Here is an 18,666-nt window from a genome sequence, read left to right as displayed (position 1 = left end):
CTATTCCTTGCCTTATGCCGTAATTTATTCCTCTTCTTCTTCTTCTTCTTCTTCCTCTTCTTCGTTTTAAATTCTCTCCTCTCTCTCTTCATCTCCATTTCCCTCCGTCTCTCTCTCTCTCTCCTTGGTTGTTTGTTTTGTTCGGTTATTCGTCGTCTCTCATCGGTCGCCTCAAGTTCGTAAGGTGAGCTGAATTTTGCCGCAATTGTCAGTCCGACAGCTCCAATTATCGTTTTAATTTATGAGATTTCTGGTGAATCATTCTGCTGTGATTTGCTTTTATTATTGTTTATGCATTTTGTAATTATTAATTGCTTCTTTTAATTACTCCGAATCTCCGTCGCAATTGAGCTGCTTAATTTCGAGATCTTGAGCTTGTTGTTGTAATGTGATTTTCTCGTGCAATTCTATGTTTAATGGTGGAAAATCATGAAGAATTTAAAGGTCTTTAAAAGTTGCCACTGAAATTTGAGCTGTTTTTAATTTTGGTATTATTATGGTGCAGCAAGTCAAAGTTTCGTCATGCCATCTGAAGTAATGGACTTAAAGGGCTTGTCATCATCTTCCTTCTTCTCCGAGGACGCGTTCTTTCCGAATGAGGTATCAATACATACATTTTGGCATTCTTCAGCTCTCTAATGCAGTTTGATGAATACATGTTTCTATTGAGAAGGCTGATGCTGTTGCAGTTGCATACGTCATTGGGAAATTTTTAGTTCCCTTGTTTATTTTTGAATGAATAGTTCTAGTTGTATGTTTGACTTTGTTCCAAAATCTTTGGCAGAGGCAGGTTGGGTGTTGGAAGTCGGATAACTTGCCAGATAAAAATGGTCAGTATCATCAATCTATAACTGGTCTTATCTTTTTGGATCTTTTTTCTTGTCTTGCTGTAAACAGCTTGCCCTTCCAGTGTTACATTTTTCGATTTCTTTTTGGACTTACGTTAAATCATTGTTTTATAAGAAATTAAGGAAGTACTGGAAGAATAATATAGAACTAAAAATTTCATTGCAACTAATTATCATTTTGTCACTGCTTAACTTGAATTAGCTCTACATTACAGTAAATAATTCACATAGGTTGTCGAGTTTTGCTCTGTAGCACAGGTTTGTATATTCTTTATCAGGCTAAGCATTACTTAACATTTCAAAGTTGTACCAGCTACCAGTCAGTTTTAATTAGGCAGCCAACAGTGGCCAAATATAAGTTAGAGTTGTTTCTCAGCAACCATGGCAAACATTAGCTCGAGAAGTGCTATTATATTTTCAAGTTCTGTCTAACTCATACAGAAAGGAATCTGTGTTTTTTTTTTTTAAACAGAAAATGTATCTTGGTTAAGAAGGCTTGGCCATAGTAGAATATGTTGTGTTCAGCATATTTAATTCTTACAAACACCTCTGGTGGACTATCTATCTTGAGTTTTTAGAAGTCTAACTTACCCTTTCTGAAAACAGATGTTGATAGGGATTCCATTGTCATTGTTGGTTTATAATCGTGATTAAGAAAAGATTGAAATCTTGAGTAGACACTAACAATGCTGATGAAAACAACCTGATGCTTATTCATGTCATGATAGAAGAGGAATGGTGGAATTAATGAGGAGCATCGTAATAACAGTTTCTAATAGATTAATGAGTCATGTAAAATGTTACTGAAATTTACAAAATGGGATTCTTGGTCTGCATAATATTAATTTATGCAGACACATTTCCTTATCTGTTGACGCCTATCTCCATGAGTTGAGTATCTGTATAAATATTAAAGTTGGCTGTCAAGCATAGGCATGACTTCCACTTAAAAGTTTATGAAGATGTTGTAATAGTGGATATGTATCAAGCAGTCGTAAGATTTGTTGGTATAAATCAAATTGGTACAATAAGATAAAAGAAGTTTAAATAAGTTATGCCATTTTAAAGAAGTAACTGTGATTCTGATGTTGTGAAACAGCCGGTAAGAAGTCACTTGCATCATCATCTCTGGAAAAGTGTCAGACGGTGAAATCCCTGGATCACCCTGATTTGTTTTCAACGCGAGGAAAAAAGGTGCACCCCGGCTTCAATAGACAAGCAGTTGGGGCAGAGAGAGCCTTAAGTCATTCCCTGAACTTATCGAGAACTGTGAGCCTTGACTCAGTAACAAAATCTAATGTAAATGTTGAGACAGCATCTTACTATACAGAAGGTGGCAAAGTCAATATGATGGGAACACAGTATGAGAGCAGCCTTTTCTCAAGTTCATTGTCTGATTTGTTTAGTATGAAGTGTATGTCTTCTGAATTCCCCCATCCCTTATTTGTAAGTTCAGTTTATTGCTTATTTTCCCTGTTATTTCATCTGAAATGAACAACTTCCTGCAGTGAGACTATCGTCAAACAATACACAATATGGGCATTCTGCTGATAGTGTTGATTCAAACTATGAGGAAGAGGAAATTTTTGAATCACTTGAAGAAATGGAAGCCCAAACCATTGGGAACCTTCTCCCTAATGATGATGAGTTGCTTTCTGGGGTTACCGATGGGCTTGAGTATAATGTTCCACTCACTGCTAGTGATGATATTGAGGAGTTAGATTTTTTTAGCAGTAGTGGAGGGATGGATCTGGGAGATGACGGTTTGTCAGCTGGACAAAACTATTCGGATTTCCCTGGAGGAGCTAGTGGTCAGCAATGCAATGGTTCAGCAGTTGGAGAACACCCTTCAAGGACATTGTTTGTGAGAAACATAAACAGTAACATTGAAGACTCTGAGTTGAGAACCCTGTTTGAGGTGTTTATTTTGTCTTGTATTTGAGGTGTCTTAATTTTGGTTTAAATTCACACGTTTATGGATGTCCATCATTGACATTTTTGTAATTCAATTCAGCAATATGGAGACATCCAAACTCTTTATACAGCCTGCAAACATCGTGGGTTTGTCATGATATCTTATTATGATATTAGAGCAGCCCGCAATGCAATGAAAGCACTTCAGAACAAACCATTGAGGCGCCGGAAGCTTGACATTCACTACTCAATTCCAAAGGTGAGTTTCGATTATGTTTACCCTCCAGATAGTATTGCATTGCTCTGTTATATGGTCATCATGGTTGTTTTTAGAATGTCATTTTACCATAATTGATTGCGCATGGTTATCTCTTGCCAGGATAATCCTTCTGAGAAAGATATTAATCAGGGCACTCTTGTTGTATTCAACCTTGATTCTTCTGTTTCTAACGACGAACTTCGTGAGCTTTTTGGTGTCTATGGGGAAATCAAAGAGGTGAACTTGTTTTTCAGTTCTGATGATAGTGCATGTGAGAAGCATTGGCTCTAATGTATTCTTCTTGACCTGGTCTGCAGATCCGTGAAACACCAAATAGAATTCATCACAAGTTTATCGAATTTTATGATGTTAGAGCGGCAGATTCTGCTCTTAACTCCCTGAACAGGAGCGATATAGCAGGGAAGAGGATTAAGCTTGAGCCAAGTCGTCCTGGAGGTGCAAAAAGGAGGTATTGTCTTAAATATTGACTTGGTGATCTGTGCTTGTACATTATGCTAAATCGTTTACCTGGATGCGCAATCAAATTATTTGTGGCACAAATACCTATTACACTTTAAACATTTTTCACTCTTGTGGTGAAAAGTTCACGAGTGTGGGTAGAGCAGTGCTGACTGCTAAGTATTTTGTGATCAACTGGGCTTTAGGCTAAATGCTGTATTTGATATATTACTAATTTTCATTCCTTGTAATCACTGCAGCTCGGGGTTAGAGCAGGATGATTGTAGCCTTTATTTGCAGCAGAGTAGCCCTCCTAGTAACTCTGTTACTGGTTTTCCTGGTAATGCATTTGCCTTGAAAGCACACGTTTCCTTCTGTTCTTCATTTTTTCATTAAGAGTTGCTTAGTTGCTTTAAAATATTTTTTTTTTCACATTTCTGTCCTTTCTTTACATCCACTGGCGCAGGTAATGGATCGGTTATGGCAGTACACTCTGCAGCTCCGTCTTTTGAGAACATGTTCCATCATGGGATCTCATCTAGTGTACCCAACGGCCATTCTTCTGTGATCAGAGTTGAATCAGCAGTCAGTCAGTCTGGCCTCACTGAGTCCATTCATTCAGCAAGCCCACTGCCCCATTCACTTCCAGAGTATCATAATGGTTTGCCTACTTGTGTCAACTGCAATCCAACAGGCAGTGTATCTGCAAGTATCAGTGTTAGGCCACCAGAAAGAATTGACAACAGGCACTTTCCTAGAGTCTCAAGTGGGCACTCACTTGAACTCAATGACAGTGGTTAGTGGAATGAACAACAAAAGTGGACAGTTGTTTATTTTGCTTCAGCTTGATCTTTGTTTTCTATTTTGATCATCTGTTTTTGCTATCTTTTTCAGCTTTTGGATCGTTGGGTAATGTGAACGGCATTAATCCTGGACATCATTATGCATGGAACAATTCCTTTCAGCCTCAGGCTCCAGGAATGATGTGGTCAAGTTCACCATCATTTGCTAATGGAATCGCAGCAGTCCATCCCTCACAGCGGACACATGGACTTCCTAGAGCACCATCTCATATGTTAAACCCAACAATGCCCATAAATAACCATCATGTGGGTTCAGCACCAGGGGCTAATTCAATCTGGGACCGGAGACAAGCGTATGCAGGGGAATCACCCAAAGCATCTGGATATCATCCAGGCTCTATTGGGAATATGAGAATGCCAAATAACTCACCACATTCTTTGGACTTTGTTTCTCGTAACATGTATCCTCATGTTAATGGAAACAGCATGGACCTGTCAATTCCCCACAAAAATGTAGGACACCAGGCCCATCACCAAAGGTGCATGATGTATCCCGGAAGAAGCCAGATGGGTCCCGTTATAAATTCATTTGATCAACCTACTGAACGTCCAAGAAATCGTAGAAATGAAGGCAGCTCTAATCAGGGTGACAACAAGAAACAGTACGAACTTGATATTGACCGCATTATGCGAGGGGATGACACCCGAACAACACTTATGATAAAGAACATTCCCAACAAGTAAGTGATTCTGCACTTCCTTTCTGGGGTAGCTTTTGGAATTGATATGTTATAATTAAAGTCAATTAATTAATATTAGCTAGATACCTGTGACAAAAAACACGAAACCTTTACAATTTCCAATTCTAGGCATGCCTGATATGTTCCCGAAAATAATGTGCATCTGTTAGGCTCGAATGGGTACCAGCAGATGCATTTTATTTTGAGCATTCCAAGTTGTATCAGTTGAAATATGGTTTATTCTTGTAGCCAATGCTTATGTTTGCCAACCAAGTAGAAATGATATACATACACTATTTCTCTTCTTGGATTACTAAATCTGTCCTGACCTGGTGCATCTTTTCAACAGATATACCTCAAAGATGCTATTGGCTGCAATCGATGAGCGCCATCGTGGAACATATAATTTCATTTATCTGCCAATTGATTTTAAGGTTCGAATATATCCTTGACATTTGCAAGAAAGGCACCAGCTTTAGAATTCGATTTAAATCTATAGATGTATGATGAAACATGGTCTTCCTTTGTTTTGCAGAACAAATGCAATGTGGGGTATGCATTCATCAATATGACTGATCCCAGACAAATTGTTCCATTGTATCAGGTTTGTTTTTTTGTAAGCTTTAAAGATTTTATAAGATGTGGAAGTCCAAGCTAAAATAAATATCCAATTTTCTGCAGTCATTCAATGGGAAGAAGTGGGAGAAGTTTAATAGTGAGAAGGTGGCATCACTTGCTTATGCTCGAATTCAAGGCAAGTCGGCTCTGATTGCACATTTCCAGAACTCAAGCCTGATGAATGAGGATAAGCGATGCCGTCCCATTCTCTTCAATACTGATGGCCCCAATGCAGGTGATCAGGTATGAGAACAGTAAATGAACCATGCACTTCAAGTTCAAATTACAGTAAATGGTGCAACGTCTAGCTTATATATATGTGTTTCAAAATATGTATTACTACAGAAACAGAATACCAGTAATATAAAGATTGCATGCTGAGCTTTCTTGGTCTACAGGTGCCTTTCCCAATGGGTGTTAATGTACGAACGAGACCTGGAAAGTCTCGAAACACCAGCAATGAGGAGAACCATGGAGGGAGCCCACCAAACTCAGGAGATGGGGAACATTCTTATAATGGAGGTTCATCTGCAGGTTCTAAGGACTCGGACTAAGAAACCCGCTTATTTTTTCTGGGTTACTAACCTTATAGACTGAAGATCTAATTCACTTCCACCCTGAAACAAGGTAAATATACTTGGGTGGCTAAAGATGTGCCAATGAAAGTATCTGTCCGAGGTTCTTACAAGCCTGCCTAAACTTCGGAGGACTACTGCTTAGCCAATACTAAGCAATTTTCGGTTTTATTTACCATTGTGTTTAATTCTACAGCAGCTTAGGACAAAAACTAAAAAAAGAGAAGAAGTTTTGGAGCTTCAAAAATTTTGGATGGACATAAGAGTAATACTATTTAAGAGGAAACAAGAAATATCCGTGTATAGGAGTCACTGTGCAGAGAGGAGATTGTTTGTTGTGGATTGATGAGGATGCTTACAACTGCTCTATCTTTTTTCCCCCAACATTCGTTTGGGGTTATCTGTAATTTAGATGTAAGAGTGAAATTTTTTGAAATATCGTTGTAACTTGTATGAGATGTATATTGATTATCAATAAATCCTTTCTTTTTATGTTTACATCTGAGTGCTCATAATTTTATGTCTAGTGATTTCTTCTGAATGCTGACCTTGCTGTTTGTGGTTAGAAAAGGAAAGCGAATGCAGAACAATGAAAAAATAAAATAAAGAGGCAACGTTGGGACATAAACAATACATTGCTTCGCATTACCAGATGCAGAAAGACATAGACCTCAAAAGCTAAGACTATCTTCTAGAGCTCAGGCTTTCATGGAATTATTTTGATTTCCAACTGATCCGGGTGTCTCCAACACGTTGTAATCTAGATCGTCGTCAATCCTCCTTCAGGTTGAGCTTTGTCAGAATCTTTAGTGGGGTGGGTTTCAGATGATGCAGAGAAATCATATAACTCACTGAAAGGTAAGTCCGATTGTCTTGTAGTCCTCCTAGTTGATTTTGATTATACTTGATGATACAGAAACTCCGGCAAAAACCAATTAAAATGAGGAAAATAAAACACGGTCTGGTAAAATTATGACTGGTAGCATTGTACAGCAAATTAGCAATAGAATGATCAGGATTTCATGTCCTGATTGGAGCTATGAAATAGTGCATATATATATTTGGAGAGCAGGATTGAATTACAACTTCCCTAATAATTGCAAACTCAGCATTTACTTTTAGTTTAGATTTTGTGGGTTTGGAGCTATGACTGGTATTGTTTAGAGCTACAAAATGACGAGAAACTTCCATGGAAGGCAGGAACACCATAAAAATAAAAGGTTCTTCATTCCATGCTCAAACAGCAAAGGGTAGCCGAATGTATTAACCCTATACTCTCCACTTTCATGCACGAGCTCAAAAAAAGACTTGAAACTTGAAGCCCTTGTTAAATGAGCCTTAGTTGGATTGAACTCTCCATGATCGAATCACTGGGTGAGGGAGAGGGAGCGAGGTTTATCAGGGCGACGTAGACAAAAAGATTACGGCTAGGTTAACTTGTTATATCATTATAGCGTAGAAATCCTGGGGTTAAGGTGGAAAGGGTTACTAATGAAGTTCAACGACTTATTCGAGTGTAATGAAGCAATATACCAACAACGGAGACAACATGAACACAAAGCCAATAAGTTCTTTGACTCAGAAACCAATACTGTACGAGGCAATTTCATCGTCTCCACTGAAAATTTTAATCTGCAAATACCATCAGAATGTACCAAATCCAAGGCCTTGAATTCCCTGAAAAGTTGTGGACTTAAAAGGCAACATTCAAGCTCATCCATTACATGAGAAAAGGTTCATTTCAATTTGCAAATTCTTATGGACGATGACTTGCTCACTTACACTTGAAGATTGTTTAAACTGTGCTGTTTTTTTCCTTTCGCACACAATGTTGTGCTACGGCCACACAACAGATTACAAATACTTTTTCTAACAGTACGGAACAGAATTGCATCCTCCAAATGAAGAAGAGCTTTGGCCTTCATCGTCTCAATCACCAACCCAGACATTCAGTCGCCTGAAAGAAATTTATAAACACCTCTAAGGAACACCATATAAACATATATTGACAAACCATTGTGAAAATCACCAATGAAAAGTGAAAGTGCAGTCATAGACCACTTTACACATACAATTTTTCTTTTTAATTTCTGAGAAATCAATATGATGTTTGACAACATCCATAAAAAGGGAACCCTTTACGACAAGATGGCAAAGTGCAATGTATTGGCAAGAAGCCATCGGCAGAAAAGGAAAGCAAACATTAATGAACACCATAAAGCAGTTGTATCCTTTTTTTCTTCTTTTTTGTTTTGTTTTTTTGCATCCTAGAAGTTCTAAGTTACAACATTGGTACGTTTTGGAGCTATATCATAGAATTTAAATGGAACTTTAAAAACATGTAAGAGCAACCACCTTACAGGAAGAGTTGAGAACATCACTTCGGGTAGAGAATATCATAGTGACCTGGACGATATAGCAAGGTAATAAACGGACTAACTTTCTCAGAGGTGCCACTAGCAGTTAGCAGATCATTGCCAGCGGGAACAAAATCATGATGATTCACACTAACACCACCAGTATCACATGAGCTATGGTCAAGGTATACAACACGGATTGGCACGCCCAATGCATCAGAAAGAGCAGTGATGTGCACATGGTCACTTTCTTCACCCATTGGTTCCACTGATGATCTGCAAAACTATATTAACACAAATCACAGGAGAAGGTCAGAGAGATAATTACTTCTTAGATTCACAGCTCTGATTAACTCACTTGCAACCACATAGGATTCAATTCAGAAAATCATTAGAAAAATGCACATGAAGTGAAGATCCATAATTTTCGTTATATTATAAATTTATAATAGTAAGATGATATAGTATGTATCTGTTTAAAGTGAGCCGATTATCTTGATAATAGAGCTATTTTGCACAATGTTTTGAACAAAATATTGGTCTTTGCAGCTATTAAAATCATGCAATAAAGGATTCCTGAATAGATTCTATTTCTACCTGCTCTACAGTTGCATTGCTTAATCCCAATATAAAAGGTTCGAAAAACTCTGAGCGCTTCCGTATTTCACCAGTGGTAACAAATCTGAAAAACATCACAACTAACAGAACCTAATGTGTCAGATAACAGATGGACAAACAGCAGATGAAGAACATTGTGTCATTTAGAGTCTGCTCACCATGGTTGGATACTGACTGATCACGGCTCCTACGTATAAGTTCATCATGACTGTAAAATAATAAAATCACATGCACTATAGTTAGGCATACAACTCAAAAGTAAGATACAATTTTAATTATGAAGTGTTAATGAGAAGATTATGTAAAGCATCAGCACCTTATGGATTCTTCACTTCCTTGAAGAACACTATCCAGCTGCTCCAGGAATAACTATAACAATTTCCACATGGAAGAAAATTCATATGACCTTGTCTCCGTTTAAAATAAAAGGTTGCATATAATCCAAACTCTTGTTTAAGCAGGGAAAAGCGTTATTGGGAACAAGAAATCCGAATGGAACAATCGTTAACAAATTGTGATTCTCCATGTAACTACAGCATATATGTTCATATCTAGCTTTTGCTAAATCCATGGTTGTATCATTTGACTCATTATGAAAAGATGTGCTCATATGCCACTATGCCAGAAATACATGATGCAGATCTATCAATAATTCATTTAGGAAACATATTTCATCCACCGTCAATCTGTCCTCATATTAAAGCTGACTAACAAGAAGAGTCATTGAATTTACTGAAAGATTGCATCTAAAAGATTAATAGTTATAAATAAAAAGATTACGTAGATAATTACCGAAAAGAAGTCCTCAAAAGTCAAGTCGATGTAACCCAAGCTCTGAAGTGTTTTTCGACATTGCTCAACATTAGCCTTAATACGATCAACTTCACTTACATCTTGTGATTCCAAAATATGCTCCTACATACAGATCCCAAACTTCTTTTAGCAGCTAGACTAGTATAGGTAGCTTGTAGACCCCCATGTACAAAAACCAAAACTGTTCTGAGAAGAATATACAACAGCATACCAGGTATGAAAACATAAAGCTCCGGAAGAAGCAGTTCCCATCTCCCCGGGTTCGCCTAATTGCAGCATATTGTTCACCAAGAACCTGCATAATCATTAGAATTCATTCGTCAAGAATCTCATATCAAAATCAACAAAACAAACACACACAGCATAACCACCAACCTTTATCTTCTCCAACAATATAGCGCTGCCCAACTGATACTCAGCTGCCAGAGACGAAAGTGGCTCCTGTTCATTCAATCACAACAAAACAACCAACACTTCATTCTACATTCCACAAATACACATTCAAGAATCCCCAAAAAACAAGCCGACAGGTTGATATCAAGTTAGAGTCTTGCCTTGTCCCCAAGGAAGGGAATCTTCTCGGCCTCCTCGGCACGAATGGCAGACTGCTGCTGCATGATGTCTTGGTCCCCATAGCTTGCCCACTCATCAAACTCAGGTGTTGCAACCGAAGGAGCCGGCCCATACTCCACTTCACCATCAACCTGCACTGGAACCTCTTCCTGATTCTGCATTGCCTATTCCCCCAAACAAACAACAACGACAACAACAACAACACCCAATTTAAACCCCAAATGACTCCATCACTTCACTAATCACTATTAAACATAAACTCCAATTTCAACACAGGCCCAGCAAAGTAAACCAAAAATAGAGCAAAACCCAACTAGCATTACGAAAAAGATTCAATCTTTAATCCATCGATTCATGTAAGAAACAAATAAAACTTGAACTGCGTTGAAAATTAAAAGAGTAAAGAAGCGAAATTTAGGAGTGGATGAAATTGGGGAGGGCATACCTGGTGTGGGTATGAGTGTGGGGATCGAAATGAAGACTGGGGTGGCGGTCTTTGGCTCTCCTGGGTTTAATTGCGATGAAGACTTGGAGAAGTTCTGTGCAGTGTGTGCGGAGTGAATGTCAGTCTTGTACTTGCTCAGTCGTTTCTCATTTTCTTTTTCACACGCGTGCGTAATAATTCATCTTACTTTCACTCTGCGCATGAACACTTACTTTCACCGTGCAGTAATTCTAATTTTATTTTTTGGCTTGCAATTTCCTGTCAATTACTACGAGTTAATAATGTAGATTCTATTCATATCTCTTAAAATGTCAATTGGACCTCTATTTTTTTCCTAGATAGTTTTAACTTAGTCAATTTATATGAAATTACAAAAAAACATATAACAATAAAAATACAAGAAGGGAAATAATTCATTACTTATCTATTATAGAATTTCTCATAAACTTCGATTTGAGCAACAAAAAAAAAACTCGTTCATTAGAAGTTATAATATTTCATATATGTTGATGAAAAAAACTCGTTAATTAGAGGTTAAAATATATCATATACGTTGATGTTACTATCAATGAATGAAAAATATAGTTTACCAATTTATTATGAATTTAGAAAACAAGTGGAAGAGTGATCGAATTAATTTGAGAATATAGTTTGTGTGATTATTATGCATTTTTCGAGTTGTATATAATAAATGAATTTAAAATAGAGTAGGAAAGAAATTAATAGATAGCAGTATGATTTGATATATCAAATTAGATAATGAGCATTTTAAGAAAACTTTGGAGGTCTAAATAATATTTTAGGTATATGTAAAAATAAAATGGAGGTCTACTGAGTAAGGAGGTCTAAATACCGTTTTTGTAGGTATGAATAAAAGTTCCCTTACTACACATAAACTTAACCAAAAAATAAAATAATAATTCACATAAACTTATGAAACTCTACGAAATGTCACGAAATACTACGAAATGTTACGAAATTCTATGAAATAGTACACAACTCTACGAAATATTACAAACAAAGTAGTATGGTGGTACATATAAAAAATCCAATCAAATGGATAACGAGTTTAAAAGTCCAAAGTTAGTTATAGTTTCACAAAACACTACAAAAGTGTATGAAACCTTACGAATATCTACAAAGTATTACAAAATTTTACAAAATATCACGAAACTCTACAAAATGTCAAGAAACTCTACGAAATGTTATGAAACTCTATGAAATATTACAACAAAAATAGTATAGTAGGTCGGTAATACATATAAAGAATCAAATCAAATGGAGAATAGGTTTAAAAGTCCAAAATTAGTTATAGTTTAACAAAATACTACAAATTGTAAGTAACGCGTTAAATATGTCTAATGTAACTTTATGTATCTTTAATTTTAATACATCTTAGTTGTTTATGGACAAACACTCTCGTTATTATTTTCAGAAGCTAATTATTAAGTTCAAGCAATAAACTCATTCATCCTCACAACACATCTTTAGAATATGTTAAAAAATTAAACAAGACTCAAGTTGAAAATTTATAACTTTAATCAAGTACGCTACCAAAATTTTGTATTATAATTTAGAAGAGTTTGGCCTCGAGCTATAATTTATAAATTGTTACAGAAAAATGTAATATGCATCGAATATGAAGAATCATCATCTTTATTCATTGATAAGGATGTTTTATATATAAGCATTACATTGAGTATCCCGTTAAATAAGGGATTATATATCATTCTTTATCTAGACTAACCTATACTAATTATGACAAGATACATCGGAAGATTACGGAGAGTAATTCTCCTACAACACTCCCCTTTGTATCGCGATCCTAATGTGTCATGGTGCATAACCGTTGCCTCGGTACAAACCTTGACAAACAAAACAAAAACCTCTTGGTTAAAATAAAAAGCTTGGTCGAAGGGAAAAAGAGCACAACGCACCAACTACAGTTGAAGATAATATGTGGTATAGACTCCCCTTAAAGTCTGCAAAACAACTCCCTCTAATCGGTAACTCAATCTCGGAATTTAGATAGATAGCGTATACGAACGCTCTTCACATTCTTCAAAAGTAGCAATGGGTCAATGATTTGAATATCATATCTTACCAAACATTCTTAAATCAGACATGTACACTTATCCGTACATGGATCAAAAGAAAGAGAATTGCATAACAACTCAAAATAAGAGTTTGCAATGAAAACAAATTTACGCGTGGTATGACCTTCATAAACTTAAACAGTCATAACTTCTTCGATACAATAGGTATGGATGAACCGTAAAAGGTTATGGATAGTTGACAACGGATTTCCAGTTATATATGGTTCACAACATAGTTCGTTCTGAGCTGATCACAAAGCTTTGTCAAAGTTGACTCAGTTGCAGGTTTCAGACAGATCCATCGTATTTTACTAAAACAAATATAACTCACTCAATATAACAGATATTGTCAAATGGTTGGTGTTCCTGGAAAATAGACACATAGAGCTTTCTAATGGTACCAAATTCACTATTTTCCAACAAGTGATCTGTCTTATAGATCTCGTGGAAGTTGACCTACGAATCTGGACAGATTCTAACATCGCTTCATTAAAGTGTCTTTTGTGCTGAGATATAGGATTTGAAGCCATAACGTACTGTGATCAAGCATTGACATATGTGTGGGCGCACTCAGCCATCATCTTGGCCTTATGGGTTTAAACCGAATGAGGTGTCGAGTCATGTATATTACAATAAGTACATGTATACACATATCGTACTTAAATTGAGAATTTCATCTCTTAAGACTTATTATCGCTCATACGGTGGAAACATGTCTTCTCTTGACTTCGACTAATTCATGGAATACTTGTAAACATTACTTTAGCGTCCTTACTGCCTTTAACCAACCGATGAATATCATCAATAATGGTCATCACTTTTGACACTACAAATTACTTACACGTAACGAGGGCCCTAGCTATAAGCTTTAACTACTTAATTGTCTCTCCTACTCATCCATTCATGAAGAATGAACATGGGGTTATAGGGGTTATAGGGCTATGCAATAAAAAGTCTTCGAAGTGAATTTTCATGCATTGTCAGGGTGGTGAGCCATGAGTTTTCGAGCAAGGTGCTTCGGAAAAGTAGCATTTGGCTCTTAGTTCATCGAGAGTTCATCAATTTCATTTTACTATCCCTACCTTAATCAAGTTATCGCACTCCGTGGTCTGGAGGCACTTGAATTAGGTGAAAACCAATCCATTCAGAATATTTATCTACATCTCTTAACTTAGTCCTAACAGAGATTATATGTGACCACAAGCTGCAAATTCAGTTATTTTGAAAACCACCTAACTGACAAGGTATTATGAGAACAAGCCGTCTCATATTTGATTCCAAGGAATTTTGCTAGAGAGTTTACGCCATAAGGTGAATCTAAATTCTTCTATTTCTCACTACGCCTAATAAATGTATAACTGATAGGATTTACATTTGCGGTGTTGGCATTACCTGACTAATGACTTATCTCTTTGTTAAAACTGGATCCTACGGCTTTCCAGGAGGTTGTGGCGGCGACATGGGTCGATCATCACCATCAATTCCTACCGGATAACACTTTCTATGTATGCCAATCTACAATGTTGGAATTTTACTTCAACAGAGTATGTATAGTTCGACATCAAACTCATTCAACATCGTCATTTTTTGAGATCTCTCATTTGGATTAGTATTAACATTGAGGCGTCCCCCAATGATAACCATGATCAAAGAAAATAGACGAGTGAGTATCATTGATCATAGATCAAGTTGTGCCATAACTCGCATTCAGCAAGTATTATTGAACCAAGTGGTCTCTCTACACTTTCGTAAGAGCCACGGCCTAGTGACACCATCTACCACATTTGTGGAGTCACCACGTCACCAACAAAGAGTGACTACATGTCCATTTGTCGGACATCAATCCTTACAGGCATAGTTTCAGCATGTATCTCTAATATCGTCACTTCTATCTATAGGACTATTAGGAACATGATGAGGCACAATGAGACAAACCACGATGAAACCAAGTCGTTGAACTTTGAACAAACTTGTTCTTCTCTCCCCCTAACGACGGGGAGACTGGCTCATCAAAAATGACTAAATGAGATCGCATGTTGAGATATTTATATAATCGGACATAGATTGGAAGTTCATGTCTTATTCAAAGATGAAATTCAACATCAAATAATCCATCATTATGCGCTCGTGGAAGCGCAATTTGACACATAAAATATGTGGACGCTAAATCGTTAACATCATCCGTTAACAAACATGCATATTGTTAGACTTGAAACACTAACATGCGAATCGTTACAACTGTAACGTCAATGATGGTGGTATAGATGGATACCGTAAAACAAGACACGCTACAAGCCGTAGCTTATGGTTCAAATTTTTGGTTCGTTGGAAGCCTAGGCATATCAATAACCAATACCGAACCTCTGCTTTACACTTCCGTGAATAGTTCACTGACTTTTCAGAATCCCGAATGCTACAAAATTTTAGGAGCAAGTATGGGTGTTAGAAATCCAATGCCACCGCCCTCATTGCCGGAACCATTCGTAAAGGAACTGAACCGGCCAGAAAACTCACCGGAGGTCAGTGAGCACTTGCGTTGAGCGGTTCATCATGTTCTAGGTCTCTAAATGGGCTCAAATTTTGTGAGTATGTAGCCTTGGATGTGAGAAATCAGTGGCCACAAGTATCACCCCAAAAGCCCACCTAAAATTAGGTGAACATGTCCTCACAATGACAAGTCCGCAATATGTAAATCCTGAAATTTAAGGCTTTTTCAACTTTTGTCTTTGGGTGCTCCATAACATCTAAGTGTTATGGTTTGAGTTTATCCATGATATATGTATCACCACAATATATTTTATCCTCAAAGTAAATCATGATAAGCCAATTTCGGCTTCCATCTTATGTCATATTCTCTTTAGCGTATGAGTGTTTATGTCACCCTTAAACTTTGCTAAAGAATAGGATTGGAGATTGAGCATAGTCAATGAAGAATCATAGAGGGGGCTTATGCACATGATAATGCATAGATTACATCTCCATTACTTTGGAGGAATTAACTGATCCGTATAACATCTTTGCTAAAAAGAATAGCCTAAATGAGTCATCGATTCATTATTCTGAATCATAGTATCGTGAAAGAATACAATTCACACTATTTTGACTCATGAGATACACTACATCATTAGAAGCGATACATAAGAACTCCTTCACAATGAGTTTTTAGGTAATACACATTGGCATTTGTATTGCCTTCAAGTAGCTTATCGTCTCACCAATTTTATTTATGGTTTCGTTGTTAAGTCAACAACGTAGACAACTATTATGACAAAAACCATTTCATAGGTTCAATTGCTTTCTTGATGAATAAAAACATGTGACTTAAATCATAATGTCATAAGGCATTTAAACTTGAACATTTAAACCGCTCATGATTCTATATGATGATCTAGTCATCGTAGTCACAATGGATTAAAAACTAAATCCATTAATAACTTTCATTTAGCTATGCACTCAACGTCTCTTTAACATATTCGTAAACAAGAATATAGAGACAAGTAGTCTTATGTTAAGACATAAATATCACAAAATAAAGCTCGGCAAGTGCATTGATATAGTCCTGAATGGCCACTTAACGTTACTTAAGGGTTTTAGACCCTCAAACGTCATTCATGAGTGATTTTGACATGCAAGTATCATGCATATACACCATAGATCCAAATACAAGGATCGTTGTTGCCTATGCATACCCAAAAAGGGTTTCCGGCGTAAAAAAAATAGAGCCAAAAGACTAGGAATTCGTGAGGAGGCCGTACAGGGGGGGAAGGGGGGCTGCAAGGGGCCTCGCAGGGGTTTGCCAATGGCCCTTGGCTCGACCAATTTTTTAATGTCATTAGGGGCAAAACCAGGTGGTGGACGGAACATCTTGGCGATACTGTCAAGGCTGTAACTCGCGAACATGTTATAGTTTGTCACTCCCCTAATCTTGTACGAGCGTTAGTTCAATTCGAACTTTAAGAAAACATCACCATATTTTGAAACAGTGGAATATATAGTGCATTACATGGCGTGTAACACTACAAATCATCACCAAACACAAGGTGGAAAAATGTCATAACAAGATATCAATCAAGGCTTCATCATGCCAATGAGGCATAAATATGTTGCAATAAGCATTGTCGGTTCGAAATAAAGCAGAGAGCAAATGCTCATGGCTCGGAGTCATTCGACATTTTGCAATGTTAGTTTACAAAGTGTTGATCAAAATCAATAGATGATGACCTAATCCGCCAAAGATTACGGAGAACCAAAACAGATGTATAATAACAAAGATCGTGTAAGCCGAACTTATGCCACAGTTAAAACCGTGGACTTATGTAGGTAGTGTCATGTAGTATGTCATGCGTTACATTGCATTAACATATTGCTTTTGGTAATGAATCCATAAATGCATCGAGACATTCTCATATGTTCGTTTACTTGAACTACATGAGAATTTTATAGCCAACAATGGGATTGAGATCTTGACCATGAACCAATTTAAAGTGTAATGACTAAGTAACTATACATTCACAAAAACTTAGAAAAATACACGGATTTATAGTCATGCTGACTATTAACCGAAGCATTTATGCTTCATTATTTTCTTTTAATAACCGCAATGTATAATTGTATTAAAAATCCGTAATTCTGAGAAGATATTCACATGTTCTTACATATAATGAGTATATTGTTTCAAGAACTTATCATATCTAGCTCTTGTATATTTTGACCATTATGTTTCTGTTTTTCAATGAAACGATGTTGCACCAAAGGAAATTATTTCGAACTAGGTGCATAAACACATCTAACATGAAAATGCCAAATTGCAGGCGCATGTTGTGGTTAACAAGATGGAAGATTCATTATGTATCAATATACGACACAACTTCCAAGTACTGAATTGGAGGTCATGTCCCAAATTATGGTAACTCAATTCAATAAACCGTGAAAAAATCCGTCACAATGGTATAAGTGACACTTTCATCACAAACCAATGGTATACGCGACAATTTCTGTCACAAACCAATGTTTGTCCCATTTTTTCAAACACTGTAGCTACACACAACGGTTACGAATGGTAACAACGTCACTCCGAGCCGCTCCGAAAACTCGGTACCAGGGGAATCATATCCTTGTATACCACCCGAGAAGCGAAAGAATGAGGTTGAAAAGAAAAGGGAGGTTGAAAGTCCCCGATGAAAGACAAATTTCAAAAGAATTGAAATTGCATGAAAGCAGCAACGTTAATTTAAAACATACTTGGTTGTTTGCCAAATAAACAACATATATCTTGCTCTTGCTTAATTTTCACGGTCATGCATGAATTCATGAATATATGTCGCGAAGTGACTCTCGCCATTCGATTTTGTATCGTCATGTGATAAATTTCACCAAAATGAAAACATATGGTTAATTTAAATTTATCACATAAATAAAACAGTAAAATGAAATCAAATTACTGAGGGTGAAAGCCACTTTTTACCTGGGACAAAATTACCATGCCCTTATTTTTACTATTTACTGAGACATAAACTCTCTCTAACCGATTCGGGTCAGGCCACACAAA

The 18,666-nt window shown here is 36.8% G+C and overlaps 2 protein-coding genes across 4 annotated transcripts; one reads left to right on the top strand and one right to left on the bottom strand.

The window, feature by feature from the left end:
• Positions 1-98: 98 nt before the first annotated feature.
• Positions 99-6,716, top strand: LOC126792962 (protein MEI2-like 4). Of its 2 annotated transcripts, none has more exons than XM_050519491.1 (15): positions 99-184; positions 506-600; positions 791-830; positions 1,948-2,262; positions 2,357-2,766; positions 2,863-3,021; positions 3,142-3,258; positions 3,339-3,490; positions 3,741-3,820; positions 3,947-4,276; positions 4,375-5,023; positions 5,373-5,457; positions 5,559-5,627; positions 5,705-5,884; positions 6,040-6,716. In XM_050519491.1, exons 2-15 carry the CDS (start codon positions 523-525, stop codon positions 6,193-6,195), a joined length of 2,820 nt encoding a protein of 939 aa, XP_050375448.1. In that variant the 5' UTR covers positions 99-184; positions 506-522; the 3' UTR covers positions 6,196-6,716. The 2 variants fall into 2 exon arrangements, with proteins under 2 accessions (XP_050375448.1, XP_050375447.1); XM_050519490.1 differs by having other exon boundaries at positions 100-184; positions 785-830.
• A 1,092-nt stretch (positions 6,717-7,808) lies between these two features.
• LOC126790741 (OVARIAN TUMOR DOMAIN-containing deubiquitinating enzyme 1) lies at positions 7,809-11,145 on the bottom strand. Of its 2 annotated transcripts, none has more exons than XM_050517085.1 (10): positions 11,023-11,145; positions 10,559-10,741; positions 10,380-10,445; positions 10,216-10,299; positions 9,984-10,106; positions 9,508-9,560; positions 9,350-9,399; positions 9,171-9,271; positions 8,572-8,857; positions 7,809-8,173 (listed from the first exon to the last, which is right to left on the bottom strand). In XM_050517085.1, exons 2-9 carry the CDS (start codon positions 10,736-10,738, stop codon positions 8,594-8,596), a joined length of 921 nt encoding a protein of 306 aa, XP_050373042.1. In that variant the 5' UTR covers positions 10,739-10,741; positions 11,023-11,145; the 3' UTR covers positions 7,809-8,173; positions 8,572-8,593. The 2 variants fall into 2 exon arrangements, with proteins under 2 accessions (XP_050373042.1, XP_050373043.1); XM_050517086.1 differs by having other exon boundaries at positions 8,577-8,857.
• Between the last annotated feature and the right edge of the window lie 7,521 nt (positions 11,146-18,666).

Source organism: Argentina anserina, chromosome 4, assembly GCF_933775445.1.
Source record: "Argentina anserina chromosome 4, drPotAnse1.1, whole genome shotgun sequence".
In the NCBI taxonomy this organism is placed as follows: domain Eukaryota; kingdom Viridiplantae; phylum Streptophyta; class Magnoliopsida; order Rosales; family Rosaceae; genus Argentina; species Argentina anserina.
This window is presented reverse-complemented; position numbering and strand designations above follow the sequence as displayed.

What these genes read in the sequence shown, in the direction of transcription:
- LOC126792962 (XM_050519490.1), top strand. Translation starts at nt 523, where the DNA reads ATGCCATCTGAAGTAATGGACTTAAAGGGCTTGTCATCATCTTCCTTC. An exon ending in ACTTGAACTCAATGACAGTG is followed by an intron (nt 4,277 to 4,374) that starts GTTAGTGGAATG and finishes TATCTTTTTCAG; the next exon opens with CTTTTGGATCGTTGGGTAAT. An exon ending in ATAAAGAACATTCCCAACAA is followed by an intron (nt 5,024 to 5,372) that starts GTAAGTGATTCT and finishes TCTTTTCAACAG; the next exon opens with ATATACCTCAAAGATGCTAT.
- LOC126790741 (XM_050517085.1), bottom strand. Translation starts at nt 10,738, where the DNA reads ATGCAGAATCAGGAAGAGGTTCCAGTGCAGGTTGATGGTGAAGTGGAG. An exon ending in CTTTTGAGGACTTCTTTTCG is followed by an intron (nt 9,561 to 9,983) that starts GTAATTATCTAC and finishes AAATTGTTATAG; the next exon opens with TTATTCCTGGAGCAGCTGGA. An exon ending in GCAATGCAACTGTAGAGCAG is followed by an intron (nt 8,858 to 9,170) that starts GTAGAAATAGAA and finishes GTGTTAATATAG; the next exon opens with TTTTGCAGATCATCAGTGGA.